This window comes from Phoenix dactylifera, unplaced genomic scaffold (assembly GCF_009389715.1).
Source record: "Phoenix dactylifera cultivar Barhee BC4 unplaced genomic scaffold, palm_55x_up_171113_PBpolish2nd_filt_p 000194F, whole genome shotgun sequence".
Taxonomy (NCBI): Eukaryota; Viridiplantae; Streptophyta; class Magnoliopsida; order Arecales; family Arecaceae; genus Phoenix; species Phoenix dactylifera.
The window spans coordinates 776,409-792,661 of record NW_024067718.1 but is presented as its reverse complement, the minus strand read 5'-3'; the positions used below and the strand labels follow the sequence as shown (position 1 = coordinate 792,661).

At 43.6% G+C, this 16,253-nt stretch overlaps 1 protein-coding gene across 1 annotated transcript; it reads right to left on the bottom strand.

Annotated features, from left to right (window-relative positions):
- Positions 1 to 236: 236 nt before the first annotated feature.
- Positions 237 to 2,262, bottom strand: LOC103724342 (zinc finger protein WIP3-like). The gene is made up of 2 exons (XM_008815569.4): positions 1,657 to 2,262; positions 237 to 831 (listed from the first exon to the last, which is right to left on the bottom strand). The coding sequence occupies exons 1-2, from the start codon at positions 2,059 to 2,061 to the stop codon at positions 685 to 687; spliced, it is 552 nt and encodes a 183-aa protein (XP_008813791.2). The 5' UTR covers positions 2,062 to 2,262; the 3' UTR covers positions 237 to 684.
- Between the last annotated feature and the right edge of the window lie 13,991 nt (positions 2,263 to 16,253).

Here is a 16,253-nt window from a genome sequence, read left to right as displayed (position 1 = left end):
ATACAAAATTGCTCTTACATTCAACATGATGAAAAAAGTTTGTCATTGTAATTACCCAAATAGTCTGTGAAGTTGGGAAATTTTCCCCAATACATAGATTACAGATGATCGTCCTTCGGTTACCAAGACCAAGTTTTAAGACACTCTATAACCTTGAGACAGAAGAAAATTCAGCTACTTCACAGTCTCCCCAGAGGTAATCTCTTTTTTATTTGCCACAAACTTACCAAGCCACTTGTAAATATACTAGCACTCATCACTATTCTAGTGCTCAACAACAAACCACTCCTTGTGTCTTCTAATGAAAAGACATCTCAAGAGTTTTTTGTTACCGAGCACTAGAAAAGCTTAATATCTTTGAACTTTCATGTTAGTTTAGTGCGGTGGAACGGTGTTTTCCTGCAAACACTTCAGCATCGAACCTTATGATGCATTCCTTCTCTACCTCAGGAATCTTTGGAGGAAGGTAATGAGAGTGACCGTTTCCAAATGATCTTATATGATCATTGAGCGATCTTTTGTGTTTGAAATCAGACCCACAGTTACAAAACCACAGCTTCCCACAGTTCTTCTCATGGGTCCTCCAATCTCCTCTAACAGCAAATGGCTTCCCGCACTTCCTACATTTGAAGGTCTTCAATCCATGCTTTCTCTTGTAGTGAGTCTGAAGAGTTCTGAAGTCCTTTAATGGCTTCGCTCGGGGGTGATTAATGTTGTTCTTGCATCCATGAGCACAACAGTAACAAGGAAGCTTGAGCACTGCCATCGGATGTGTGCCTTTAAGTGAATCTGGTCCCTTTCTATACTCTGATCCATGCCCCCACATTGCATCTATATCAATTAATACCGCAAGCCAGTTACAATTAAGTAAGACAGTGGCAGTTACATAATAAGCTAATAATAACTATAGAGATAAATGAAGAGGAATAAAGTAGGATAGTCTGCTAACAATGATTATTATCCTATTGCTAGATCTATCTTATTCGTTGGCTATGTGTTTGTATGGACACCGAGGATCAGACACTGGACAAATATGAATTTAAAACAAGATCAAATAAATAGATAAAATTTTAAAAAAACTGCATAATATGCAATTTCTGTCAGATATTTCTTCTGTACTAAGTTCATTATGCTTATAGGACACTCGTGAAAACAAGAAAAAACAAACAAAAAAAATTTAGACCAGTCTGAAGATATTATCTGCATAGGCGATTAAAAGCATAAACCAAGTGAAACGATCTCAAGTGTATGATTTGGTGATCATGCATGACTGTAATCAAAACTATATCTTTTCCACTTCAATATTCTCCAGAATTTTGGATGATATGCTTAGCATCACAAAGGCTTTGTGTCGCTTGAAGGAGGAATAAAATTTTTCAGTGCTTTCCTAATTCTCAAAAGACTGATATAAGAAGTATACTAAATCATTGAGTAAAGTAAGAAAAACAAATCAAAATATACGAAAATTAGAGTTCCCAATTTGGAAGATAGAATAATTAGTCTTCTTTTTTTGGGAGAAGAATAACTAATCTTCTTTATATTCATGTTTGGACGAGCAAAATTGTATGCACTCCGATACCATCATTAGAAAATAAAAGGAAGAAGGAAGCAAATCAAAAGTTCAATTATTTTCCCATGAGCAAGTGAGAGTCTAACCTGCATATTGTTGTACCTACTGAAGCTCTTATTGCACACAGTGCAAGAGAACTGCACTGGCCCTACGAGGATCTGAGCTGGCGTGGGGATCCAAAACCTTTTTCCACTGCCCGAATCCCAATCTTGCGAGCTCTCCATCTCCTCCTCCTCCTCCTCTTCTTCTTCTTTCTTGCAGTTCAAAGGTTTGGTCCCTTCATCAAGCTCTCCTGAAGCACCTGGCAGTCCAATGTTCAAGGCCACGGTGATCTTTTCTTGACTGATATCCTTTGCAATAATGACATCTTCTTCCTCAATGGTCTTCTTAGGCTCTTCAAGCCTACTCAAAAGAGGCAAGCATTCTGGTGCTAGTGGTGAGGCTGAGGAGGAGGAGGAGAGGAGGAGGAGGAGGACGGTGGCTTGAGCCATTCAAGGAAGGGAGGAGATTGGAAGCAGAGGCTCAAGTCTGCATCCATGAAGTATTTCCTTTGGCCTGTGCTACCAAAAGCCTCTTCTTCCAAGTCTCCTAAATGGGGGTGGAGGATGGAAGTCCAGGTACTCTTTATGTCAAGGCATGCAGGCCCCGGCTGGAAGAGGGGGAAAAAAGGAAGTGGCTTAGTCTTCCTTCAGGTCTTCGAGGGGGGGGGGGGGAGGGGGAGGGTGTTTGCTGCGAATTTTTCGGCTTTTTGTGCAAGAGATTTCACATTAGCACGAGTGCAGCACACCACGGACGTTGAAACTGCGGGAGCACAAAGCGGGTTAGGTGGGACTCGGAAGGGAATGGTTGATGGGACTGTTTAAGGCAACCCTACGTATCTAAGATAATATTTTCCACTGTATGGTGATTTGAACGCTAAATTCATGTCATGCTGACGGAAAAAAAAACATGATACAACATTACTTGTCTCATAAATCTGTCACATGTTAGTCCCACCAACGTGGAGCATGCACCAGCTCTTGCTACCGGATAAATGACGGGTATTAGAATTTGTTTATATTTTATTTCTTAACCATGCTTGGCCTTAATAAAACTAGTATTTGATTAATGAAAATGTTTTTAATCAAAAAAGAAACTATTTAGAATCATTAAAAAAAATAGGAAAAGCATATTGCTGCTCGAAAAATTCTCCGATGGAGGAATATGAACGGTGCGGGCTTCCCCTGGTAGGCTCCTACATCTGCATGGGCATATAATATCAGTGTTGGATAGCCAGAGAAAAGATAAGAAAATGAGGTAATAGTATGAGTCTAGATGCTTTAACCTTCAAAAACTTCCACTACCATAAGAGATAGGGTGTAACCGAGGTTACAAGTCTACACCATGATTAATAATAAACTAGAGTTAAACTAGATAAACTTAAAGGATAGAAAGCAATGGTAAATTAAAAGTAAAAATAAAAATAACAATTGGTTATTTAAGGTTTCTTTGTTCGATTACATCTTCTATTACATAATATGATCCTAAACTACTAAACCAACCGCTAATTTTCTACACCCATAACTGCCCACATCGTTCATTATGTATCTCCAGCGAGCCTTGATGTTATTTCCACGACTCCACTGTTGGCGTCCGACCGCACCGGAACCCACTCACACCGGCACTGGCCCACCAACGTCGGAAAACAAAGAGAGAATAACTCTCTCGCTCCTCGACACCGGACTCAAGGATCACCCGCTTCCTATCCTACGAAAGGCAAAGATACCCCGTGGTATCAATAGGGTAAAACACTGAGCACCGCAGCGGATTATCAAACCAAAGAAAGAAGAAATAGGAAGAAGATAGCAAAGCAAACACAAAGATGTAACGAGGTTCGGCTACAAATAGCCTACGTCCTCCACCGCTCCAAATCTCAACTAGGATGAATAGATACAGAGATGGCACACACCGAACGATCACACGAATCGCTCTACAGAGATTCACACAGAATTCCCTTTGCACAAGAAGTAGGATCCCAATCCTCTTCTTCTCTAGAACCCTAGCCTCACAAACAAGAGTCTCTCTCAAATATACGGCCAATCGCTATACCCTAGGCTCTCATGAGTCCATATATAGTCTCAAGACCTTCAATGATCATAGCCGTCGAAACGCCAACAAAACACCAAAAGAAAACCATCCGTATGATTTCCGCGAGCTCAGTCGACTCGGCTTTAGTTCGAGTCGACTCGGGCAGTCTGACAACTCCAGTATGAACTGGCACGATCTCGAGTCGACTCGACTGTGGCTCGAGTCGACTCGACGATGCTTCGAGTCGACTCGACTGTAGCTCGAGTCGACCGACTGTAGCTCGAGTCGACTCTGACAGTCCAGACAGAAACATGGTTTTTCGGCCTTCTTCTCCCGGGTCGACTCGATGGACTCGAGTCGACTCGACTGTTCCCGAGTCGACTCGACTGAAGCTCGAGTCGACTCCGACAGTCCGCCAGACAGAAAACTATGCAGAATGATTTTCTTCAATTCTCTTCACACCAAAGTCTCCACATACCCCAACAATCTCCCACTTGGAGACCTTGGGTATATCCTCTTGTTACTTGGCTCTCCTCTGTGCTCCACTGAAACTGAATCATCCTAGTGAAATAGGTACGATGCCTCCTCAACGTCTTCAAGCATGAAGACCAGCAGAAGACTGAACAACTCCTCAGCTTCTCCACCGTGACGACCTTCGTCAGCATATCTGCAGGATTCTGACTTGTATGAATCTTCTCCAACTTGACGAGTCCCTGCTCGAGCAATGACCTCACAAGTGGTACCGTATGTCAATATGCTTCGTCCTCGAATGGAAAGCTGAATTCTTCGCCAGATAATTGCACTTTGACTATCTGAATATAACATGCAATCTTCTGCTCCTTCCAACTCCTTCATCAACCTTGAAGCCATATTAGTTCCTTGCACGCCTCTGTGGCTGCCACATACTCCGCCTCCGAGTCGACAATGCAACAACTGGTGCAACCTGAAATCCAACTGACGGCTCCACTGCCCAAGGTGAACAAGTACCCTGTCGTGCTTCTCCTGCCGTCCAAGTCCCCTGCCCATGTCTGAGTCCACAAAGCCCTGTAACTGGATCCAGAACCTCCATAGCACAATGACATGTGCTCCGTGCCCTTCAGATACCTCAGTACCATTTGACCGCGCGCCAATGCTCCAAGCCTGGGCACTCATAAAGCGACTCACAACTCCCACTGCTTGAGCAATGTCTGGTCTTGTACACACCATAGCGTACATCAAGCTCCCACCGCCGATGCATAGGAATTTTGACATATTGAGCTCCTCCACCCGCGTCTTCGGACTTTGCCCTTTGGAAAACTTTAAGTGCACCCAGCGGTGTGCCAACAGGTTTGGCACCCTCCATGCAGAATTCCTGAGTACTCGGCTGATGTACTCCGCCTAGATAGTCTGAGGATATGTTAGACCTATCTCTGCTGATCCGGATTCCAAGATCTGTTTCGCTGCTCCTAGATCCTTCATGCAAAATTTCTTGACAGCTTCAGCTTCAATTTGCAATCTCATGCATGCTAGCTCCTGCAACTAACATGTCATCAACATACAATAGCAAGATAATGTAAGATGTACCGAAGTCCCGGAAGTAGCAACAGTGATCCTCCTGACATCTCCTGTATCCTATCTTAAGATGTAGCTATCGAACTTGAGATACCATTGTCTGGGCTGTTTCAAACCATAGAGGTTTTCTTTAATTTGCAAACCAAGTCACCCGTGCCAGCTGCAAGTATCCCTCCGGCTCTGCATAATATCTCCTCATCGAGATCTCCGTGAGAAAGCGTCTTCACATCAAGCGCTCTAAGTGAAGATCCTCTTCTGCCACCATGCTCAGCACCGCCGAAAGAACTCATCTTGACACAGGAGAAAAATCTCCGTGAAGTCGATACCTGCTCTCTGCTGAAACCCTTTTACAACCAGCCTGGCCTTGTATCGCTCTTCCCATTCTGCTCTCCTTCAGCCTGTAAACCCATTTGTTTGACAGTGCTTTCTTCCCTTGGGCAGATCCACCAAATCCCACGTTTGATTCGCTCCAATGACTTCATCCATCATCCATGGCTAACTCCACTCCTTCCTGGCATCAACTCCAATGCTCCATGAAGCATTCAGGTTCGCCATTATCTGTGAGCAACAAATAACTAAAGTCCCATCATACCTTTGACTTTGCTTCAAGAAGAACACCAAACTTCCTGGTAGCATCATCAATAAAAGTAACATAGTACTAGATCCACCAATGGAAGAAACCGGTGCAGCCCCCACACGTCGTGTGCACGAGATCTAGCTTTTCTTGCTTCGAGTTTACCTTCTTGTTGAATGAAACACGCTTCTGCTTCCGAGAATACAATCCTCACAGAAGCCATCTCAACACTCCTGAGATCCTGCAGCTTTCCCAACTGTGTACACTCCAGCCCTGATAACTCATGTGCCCAAGTCTGCAAGCCATAACTGGCGTCCACATCTGGCAGCAACTCCAATAGAGTTTTCTGTGCCATTGGCGACATAAAGTGTCCCAATCTTCTTGCCACTAGCCACCGTCAACGAACCTCTGGATACCTTCCACTGATCAGCTGTGAATAGTCTTGTACCCTTGCCCGCCAACTGTCCAACAGAGATCAGATTCCTCTGCAGTTGAGGCACGTGCCGTACGTCCTCAAGCTCAGTGAAGATCCAGAAATCAACTTCACTTCCGCCTTTCCCTTCCTTGTATATGCAAGGCCTCCATCCCCTAGGTAGACTTTGCCGAAGTCTCCCTTCTCATATCCTCCAAGAAGCTTCCGTTGGGATGTAGCATGGAAGGACGCGCCCGAGTCTATCACCCAAGACTCGTCACCGGTAGATAAAGATAGAACGAGGGCATCCATGTCCACGTCTTCAGCAAGATTGCCAGATCCTGCTGACTCCTTCGGTTGGTGCCTTGCTTCCCTTTAGGAGATTGCAGTCCCTCCTAAAGTGCCCCTTTCCCGCAGTTCCAGCACTTCGCTCCCTTGTTCTGAGGTGCTCGGACCTGCTGGATCTCGACTTCGAGTCGCTTCGAAATCGACCGTCCTTCTTGTTGTCTTCCCGGTCAGAGTGTTTAGTGCACTTCCAGACGACTCCGCAGCTCCAGAAGATTTCCTTCTTGCTTCTTCACTCAGAAGCACTCCCACAACGTCATCAAAGATCAACTTCCCTGTTGCCGAAGAGTTGCTCACCGCCATCACCAGGCCCTCCCAGTTATCAGTAATCCGGAGAGAATTAGCAATGCCCGAATCTCATCGTCAAACTAATCTCCACTGACTCCAACTGGGCCGTGATCCATGAACTCGTGAGGTTATCTGTTACGCTGCCGCCATTTTCATACGAAGATTAAAACAACCTTTCATGAGAAATACCTTGTTGATGCTGAGGGTTTCTCGTACATCCGCGACAAGTGCCATCAACTCCATCGTCATCTTCTCGTTTGATGTGAATGCCACTTGGGATGCAAGTGAACAATCTTATGGTGCCCGAGCGTCTCCGATCGAGGACCTCCCTGCTTCATCGGACATCTCTCTGGTTTTCGCTCTAACCTCCAAGAGGTAAATAGAGATCCTTCTGGTAAAGGTAATCCTCTATTGCATCTCCAAAACCCGAATTCGTTCCCATTGAACTTCTCAATTGCAACTTCCTTCATCCGCCATTGCAGAAAAACAATAGCTCTGATACCAATTGTTGGCGTCCGACCGCACCGGACCCACTCACACCGGCACTGCCCACCAACGTCGGAAAACAAAAGAGAATAACTCTCTCGCTCCCTCGACACCGGACTCAAGACACCACTCGTCTATCCTACGAAGGGCAAAAGATTACCCCGTGGTATCAAGGTAAAACACTTGAGCACCGCAGCGATTATCAAACCAAGGAAAAGAAATAGGAAGAAGAAGCAAAGCAAACACAAAGATGTAACGAGGTTCGGCTACAAATAGCCTACGTCCTCCACCGCTCCAAATCTCAACTAGGATGAATAGATTACAGAGATGGCACACACCCGAACGATCACACGAGATCGCTCTACAAGAGATTCACACAGAATTCCCTTTGCACAAGAAGTAGGATCCCAATCCTCTTCTTCTCTAGAACCCTAGCCTCACAAACAAGAGTCTCTCTCAAATATACGGCCAATCGCTATACCCTAGGGCTCTCATGAGTCCTATATATAGTCTCAAGACCTTCAGATGATCATAGCCGTCGAAATGCCAACAAAACACCAAAAGAAAACTCATCCGTATGATTTCCGCGAGCTCGAGTCGATTCGGCTTTAGTTCGAGTTGACTCGGCACGTCTGGACAACTTCCAGTATGACTGGCACGATCTCGAGTCGACTCGACTGTGGCTCGAGTCGACTCGACGATGCTTCGAGTCGACTCGACTGTAGCTCGAGTCGACTCTGACAGTCCAGACAGAAACATGGTTTTTCGGCCTTTCTTCTCCCGGGTCGACTCGATGGACCTCGAGTCGACTCGACTGTTCCCGAGTCGACTCGACTGAAGCTCGAGTCGACTCCGACAGTCCGCCAGACAGAAAACTATGCAGAATTGATTTTTCTTCAATTCTCTTCATCACCAAAGGTCTCCACATACCCCAACATCCACTTGCTCCATTAACTGATCATTGCCTTCCTCGCAGTTTAACGGTAAGCCGAAACCATTATTGATTTCATGAAGTTCTAGTGCCTTCTGGTATGTACTGGCATCACAAGGTGTGCTGGAAATTGGACCCGGGGCAGCCGTCGGCTGAGAAGGAAGAGCTCCGGCTCGAAATGGCGGTGGCGGTCCGTCGGCAGTCGGCGTCCTTCGGAGGACCTGCAAAAAGCCGGCGGCCGGAGTTTCCGGCGCCGGCCCTCCGATGCCTAAGTCAGAGGGGGCAAATATGTGGTAGGAGAGGAAATATGTCTCAGGAGTTTTCAGGGTCCAACCCCCTCGGAAAAAGGGGTTCTCCTTTTATAGTGGGATACAGGATTACCTGTGATGTGACGAGGCGAACGGTTACCGTCATGATTAAGCATGTCGTATAAATTAATACACGATCGTGTGAATTAATGCATTGCCATAGAAGATCAGGCCGGAGCTAGTGAGTCGTCGTGGCTGATCGGACGTATCCGAGCGGGTTAGCTGTTTGCCGTGGAAGGCTTGAGATTCGTAGATAGCATGCGCATTGATTGTTGAATGAGCCGGAGATCAGCAGAGGCCATGCGCATTGATTGTTGAGTGAACCAGAGATCAGCAGAGGCCATGCGCATTGATTGTTGACAGCGATAGCAGGGCATCGTCCCCGGTCGAGCTGCAGAAGGATGTGACCGCAACAAAAGGATGTGACCGCAACAGATGGGTAGCAAGGTCGGACTTCCGAGGTCGAGGGTGCTGAGGTCGGATGCCCAGGTCGGGGTCTCGGAGTCGAGCGTCTGGCCGGGGGCCGGGTCGAGAGCCCTGAGGTCGGATTTTTAGTTGGGCAACTTGAAGTCGGACGCCTCCAGGTCCGACGCCTCGGGTCAGACGCTTCCAGATCAGGTGCCCTCAGGTTGGGCGCCTCTGGAGCCGAACGTCTTCAGGTCGGGCGCCTTCAGGTCGGACGCCTTCAATCACGTGTTGGCAATTTGCTCATGTGCTTCTGGGCGATTTATTTCCCCCAACACAAGGTATCTACATCTAAGCGATAATAAATTAGGTGGACCTTTTCCTGAAGTTCTTCGACAACTTTCAAAGCTATTTATTTGGTTCTTAGCTTCAATTATTTGTGCCATCTCAAATGCCCACGCGACCAATTTGACAAGGTTAGAAGTTTTGATTCTCTCCTGAACTCCTTGGTCGCAAGCTTTAGCTCTACCTGGATTCCAAAATTCGAACTTCAACATATCCATAAGGTCTCTTATTTAGGGTCCTAGCTAGTTCCTTCGTGATTTAGAACATAGATGAAGATTCACACTTTAGACATCTCCAATGCAAGCATTTCGGATACCATGTGTGCTTCTGGAACTTGTCTATCTTTAGGAGTAAGGTATGTCTACTTTTCTTATAACCAGTTAATTAAGAGGCAGCATCCCAGACTCAATTAGACTTCGTAACACGGAATTCAATAATCTAAGCTTTAACAAATTCCATGGTTTTTGCCTGATGTCGGTGAGGGCTTCTATACTTCAACCTCTCCAACAATTCATTTTCAGGAGATCTTCTACCAATCTTTGATAAGATGGCTGGCTCAAAATCTAGCACCTTAGTTTTGGATGATCTTGCTAGTATTATTGATCACCTATCAATTTATGGGGTGGATATTTTGTACTTTATTGATCTATCAAACAATCATTTATCAAGAGAAATCCTGCATTTTCTGAGTTTCATTCTAGTTGATTGCCAACATCAATCTAGCAAATATTAGCCTAAGTGGAAATATTCTCCGTTGGATTGGCTCTCAAACTTGACTACTTTTGTTGCACTTAAACAACAATAATCTTCATGGGGAGATGGATACCTTCTTAAATTTGAGAATTGCACTTTAATGAACATCCTTAATCTCAGAGACAACAAAATTGATAGGAAATAGATCAACATGGATGGAAGGTTGTTGATGGGGACATCAAAGCCCTTCGTCCAGATGATCCTGAGCCCCCAGATTAAGTCAGATCCGAATTGGGTCTATTTAAGTCCGAGTCATTTTCTTTTATTGCATTATTTGTTTTTGTTTTAGTCAAATCAATCTGGTCCGTTATTTTGTTATTAGACTGGTCAATTGGGTATATGTAATTGGGTCAATATGTAAGGTCTATATAAAGACCACCCCTCTCATGTATGAGGCAATTGATGATTGAATGAAAAAATCCTAGCCTCTTTCTTGTTCTTCTTCTTCCTCCTCCTCCCTTCTCTTCTTCCTGCGTCCCTATAACCTCTTCTTCTTTCTCCCTCCCTTGTTCTTCCTCCTTCTCCTATTTTCCTGCAGTTGTGCTACATCAGCTTGGTATCAAAGCCTCGGCTTTGCCCCTGTTGCTAAAGCCCTGATCCAGTTTATTGGAGCAACAAAACATCTTGCCCTGTCAGACTTCCTGCCATCCGAGAAAGGGTTCCGATCCTTTCTTCTTTCGAAGCAGAACTCCCGCGCCCTGCTTCCGTGTGTGTGAGTCCTCCCTCTCGGGTCTCACCAGAGGAGAAAGAAAAAAAAAAAACCCTTACCTATTCTTCTTCCCCTCTCGATTTTCACTTAAAAAAAAAGGGGGAAACCCTGCGGCTGCTCTTCCCCTTCCATCCATCACCTCGCCCGAGGCCACCACCACCACGCATCGCGCCGCCTCCCCACCGTTGACCTCTGTCGACGAGCAACCCCCCGAGCCGCCCACGTCTGCCACCGGCCGCTTGCGCCGGGTCCGCAGAGGAGACTGCCGCCGTGGAAACAACCCATGGTCGGCCGTCATCTGTCGCCAAAAGTCCACAGCCGCCACCAGCCGGAGTTCGTGACTGGCCGCCGCCCGTGATCGCCGACCCGCCCCACAACCGCCGCCGCAGAGATCGGCGTATCCTCCCGAACCCATCGGGAAGTTGAAGAAAGAACTAATGGGTAAGGCCTAAACCCGTTAACCCACAACTCGGTAGCCCGAATCCACCACAAAAAAAAAAATAGTGTACGTGAGTTGCACGTGAGGGTCGTACGGATATCGGGTCGGGTCAAACCGATAACCTGAATCCTAACGGATCCGAGTTAAGAAAAAGAAAGAGAAAAAAAAGGCAAAAAAAACAAAACTTGACCTGTCGTCTTCCTTCTCCGCAGCCGTCCACAACGTCGCGCCGCCGCCCGTGGACGCTGTCCTCCCATCGCCGAGCGTCATTGCCTCCGATCTCCTTCTCCTCAGTCGGCCGCCGCCCATAAGTTCCCACTGTCGTCGTCGTCGTCTCGCCTCCCTTCGGCCGCCACCTCTTCCGACGTCGAGGAAGATCCTTCAGACAATCGCCGACCACCGCCGCATCATCGGAGATGCCTGCGTCCACATCCCTGCGCTGCCAACCCGCCTTTGTCGGATCCCATCTTCCCTGCCAAAGGATAGCTCCCCAGGGTTTCGGTCGAAAACCTTTCGCTGCCCCTTCCATCCACCATCCGCCTCACAGGCCCCATCAGCCGAGCCGGGCCCTCAACGCAACTCACTTCCGCTCCCAGTCCATAGGCCACGCCCACGCTCGCGCTCGATCTAAGGCCCACCGCATCACCTGCGGCCCAACCGATTGCAGGGCCCGCCCACTGCTTCAAAGTTTCACAGGCCTCCTCTTCATTCACAGGCTCGCCAGCCACACCACATATCACATCGGGTTGGCAGGTCCTTCAGGCCCACAAGCTGCTTCGACCAGCTAATTCGCGCCTTCGACAAGCCAATTAAAGCCAACTGAAGGGTCCATCAGCTACAACCGCACTCCTGATCATCCCACAAGCGAACGACACTGGTCGCCTGCTTCACGACAGGTAATAGGTTTCCACTTTTTTTGGGCTTGTTCATTTAATTATGTTCTAGTTCTCTTGCATGATAGCTATATTCTTGAAACTTACTTTTGTTGTCAAAATTCAGAACATAGAACCCCTACTTTCAAACCCATCCCATTTTCACTTCCGAACACGCCCTATTACCCATTAAATCTTGATATTAAATTAGCACACCTTAGTAACAGGACGTTTCTCAATATTATTCGATCAGATTACTTTAGGATCAGAATAACTGTGCTACTTGATTGCAATCTAATTTCTTAAATTGAATAATCTGAATCCTTAATTTTGAATAACCGAAGTAAAAATCAGCAATATTTAAATTTTAAGTTATTCTTGTGAAGACTTGCTGATTTCTGAAATTATAATAAATTGCATTCGTAGGTCGTCTTGCATCAAATTTGGTCCTACATTATAGTTATTAGGGTTTCATTAGTGGCACTGCATTTCACATCATCACCCAGTGTCATCATTGCATGCCAACCTGCAGTAATATGGAGTACTATCTCAATCAACCTAAAATCTCTGTAGCTACTATGAATTCCGACATTTTGAGGTCTCTCATTGAATAGATCGTTGCCATGCAGGCTGGATATAAGGAATTTCAACAAGAGATCTGTGAGCTCATACAAAATTCTAGGACCCCTACACCGCCAACCCCTATTGCAGCCCAACCTAAAATCGGTTTGGTTGCACCACCTGTAATCCTTCCTCATTTTCTTGGGCACCAAATCCAATGCTCAAGGTGTCAACAATTCGACCACATAGCATCCCAATGTTCCATTAGGACCTACATGATTACTGAACTAGAAGTTAGAAGCCAAGAGGTCGAATATGTCGAAGAAGTCTATGAACCAAATATAGAAGACTATGAAGAAGACTTTGAAGACGAACCTACAGAATTAGACTTTGTCCAAAATGATTCCCAAAGGGAGACTATTGATCTAAGTACAACTAAGCCACTTCACATCACTACTGTAGAAGAGGTAGTGACAGATATTGAGAGCCAGTCACCTGAATTGATACTTGTAGCTAAAGATACCCATGTAGCGTCCAATCTTGAATATTCCCTTATAGTAGTTTGTCTTCTAGAGGAGTTTCATGATGTAGTCCCTGATTATCTTCCGTATGCACTTTCTCCAATGCGTGATATCCAACTTACAATTGATTTAGTTTCCGAAGCATCCCTACCCAACTTTCCACATCATAAGCTCAGATCGAATGCATATGCTAGGACCTGAAATTTAATGTTACCGATAGCTGAGTTTGCATATAATAGTTTAGTTAACAAGTCCATAGATATGCATGATTACAAACCTAGGCAACCTACAGACCTATTTTTCATGCCTCATCAGTATAGAGCCTTTGAATTTGCACAATCATTTGCATCACATCCACACTCATTGCATCAAGAAATCAGCAATTGTAGTCACTTTAATAACTTAAAATATAAATTCATTGCTGATTTACACAGACGTTATAAAGAGTTAAGTGAAAGAGATTATGTCATGATAAGAATTAGGCTTGAACGATTTTCTTCAGAAACGTTTAAGAAATTGCAAGCTTGTAGTGCGGAATCGTTCAAAATCTTAAAGAAAATCAGTTCGAATGCATATGTTGTGGATCTTCCTGATGACTACGGGATTAGTGTGATATTTAATATTGAAGATTTAGTCCCATACAAAAAGATAATATTCATGCCTTCTGACCTCTTTATTGATATACCTGCCCATGTTGGACACCCTGACCTATTACCTGCTGTTGAGCCACCACCTTCTAAATTTCATGCACGCAGAGAATAAATAGAACATATATTGGATGAGCAGGTTATTTCAACCACGAACGGTGGTTACCAACGTTACCTTGTTCGGTGGAAAGGTCGACCAAAGTCTGACGTGACGTGGATTTCCAGAGCCCAGTTGCAGCGCCTTGATCCCGATCTTCTAGAGCAGTACGACAGCCGGTCAGATCTGTACTCGACGGGATCGAGTTTTTTCCATCCGAGAGGAGTTGATGGGGACATCAGAGCCCTTCGTCCAGATGATCCTGAGCCTCCGGATTGAGTCAGACCCGGATTGGGTCCATTTGAGTCCGAGTCATTTTCTTTTATTGCATTATTTATTTTGTTATTAGACTGGTCAATTGGGTTTATATAATTGGATCAATATGTAAGGTCTATATAAAGACCACCCCTCTCATATATGAGGCAATTGATGATTGAATGAAAAAATCCTAGCCTCTTTCTTGTTCTTCTTCTTCCTCCTCCTTTCCTTCTCTTCTTCCTGCATCCCTATAACCTCTTCTTCATTCTCCCTCCCTTGTTCTTCCTCCTTCTCCTATTTTCCTGCAGTTGTGCTACATCAGTTGTCAAGTATACAATTTTTTCGTCTGCAACTATCACACCCTAACTCGAGCTCGTAAGCCGGGAGTCGTGGCAACCATCGCATATATATAGTAAACTCTCCCCACAAGTATGCAAGGAATCTTATCATGATTTCATAAAGCAGAAAGTAGAATATAATTTTTTGCGTACATACCCTTCTAAATATTCAAATTTATGTGAATATCCTTTCAAAATTAATATTTGTATGTATATCCTCATCAAACATTTTTTTTGTATATATACTTTTTTTTTTTGTATATGTATCCATGACATCTAATGCCGTTAAGAAGTTAGTGGTTAAAACTGAAATGACGAAAATGCTCTTAATGGATAAACATGCCAAAAAAAGCGTTTATAAGGGTATACATGTAAATAATAATTTTGGAGGGTACTCATGCAATTTCATATATTTAGGAGGGTATTCACGTAAAAAAAATTATTGAATTTTTGTATAAATATTCTTCTAAATATTAAAATTTGAGAATACCCTCCAAATCTATATTCACGTGCATGTCCTCGCAAAATACTATTTTGTATGAATACTTTTGACATAGCGATCAGCTGACGTGATTAGCCAAAATTATGTTTATTTATATTAAAAATTAATTAAAATTATGAAATTATCTTTTTACACCTGAAGTGCGTAATAGGTTAACGAGTCTCGCTAGATATTAATATCTCTACATCTTTTACAAATTTCGATCTCTCTCGATCCTTTCTTTCACTTTTTCATTTAGAATCAAACCATTTCTCAACTTCTTCCTCCACCATAGACAACCTTCATTATATTCTTTTTTATATAAAGATCGCTAGGTCCTGCTTTTAGATTTATAAATATTAAAAAAAGTGTTGTGATAGATTGCAATATTTATTTTTTAGTGTATGAAATTTGCAATGTTATTTTTTAGAACCGAAAATTTTTTCATGTGCAGGCTGGTGGCTGATTTAATATTACTGTGACAAGATGGGTCTATACACTCGATCTTTTCTTCATCTAAAAAATTAAAAGCTCTAAAGAAAAGTGGCTTAAGGTACACAATGTAAGGGGTGGCCTTCTGCCACATGGTCACAGAGGTTGTTAATAAGTCTGAAGGATTATGATATCCTTCAAAAATTTGCTTGAGGATACTTGGTGTTGTTCTTCTACCCATCAGCATAGCAGTAGCAAGGAAGCTTAATGATGCAATCTATCATATATCTTTAAGAGATTCTAATTCTTTTCTATATTCTAATATATGCCCCTTATATATATGCATCCATAACAATAAATATTACAAGATGATATGGTGGTTTATAAATAAATATGAATAAAATAGAATAATCCTATGATAGTGGAAAATCTTTCTTAACTCTTTATGTTATCTAATTGTCTAATCAATATTTTTTTTGAGCAATATTGTTATAGAAAATTTTGAAGAGAAGGTACTAGACAACTCCCGAGTGTTAAAACAAATTGAAATTAGAAAAAAGTTAGAATTTTTTTGCCATATAAAACCCTCCCAAAATGTCAAATTACATAATACCCCTCGCAAAGTTGTTTTATGTATATATACCCTTATAAATATTCTTTTTGCATGTTTACCATAAAGATATTTGAGTCATTTTTAATTTTAAAATGCTAATTTCTTGACGGCATTAGATGTGTGGGCACATATGCACAAAAAAAAAAGAAAAAAAGAAGGGTACACATGCATACAAGTATTTATAAGGGTATATATGTAAATATAAATTTTGGAAGGTATTTATAGAAATTTTAATATTTAGGAGATATGT

Bases quoted from the DNA above. Each gene is read 5' to 3' on its own strand.
- LOC103724342 (XM_008815569.4), bottom strand. From the start codon at position 2,061: ATGGCTCAAGCCACCGTCCTCCTCCTCCTCCTCTCCTCCTCCTCCTCA. The intron at 832-1,656 runs GTTAGACTCTCA...TAATTGATATAG, and splicing joins GTAGGTACAACAATATGCAG to ATGCAATGTGGGGGCATGGA.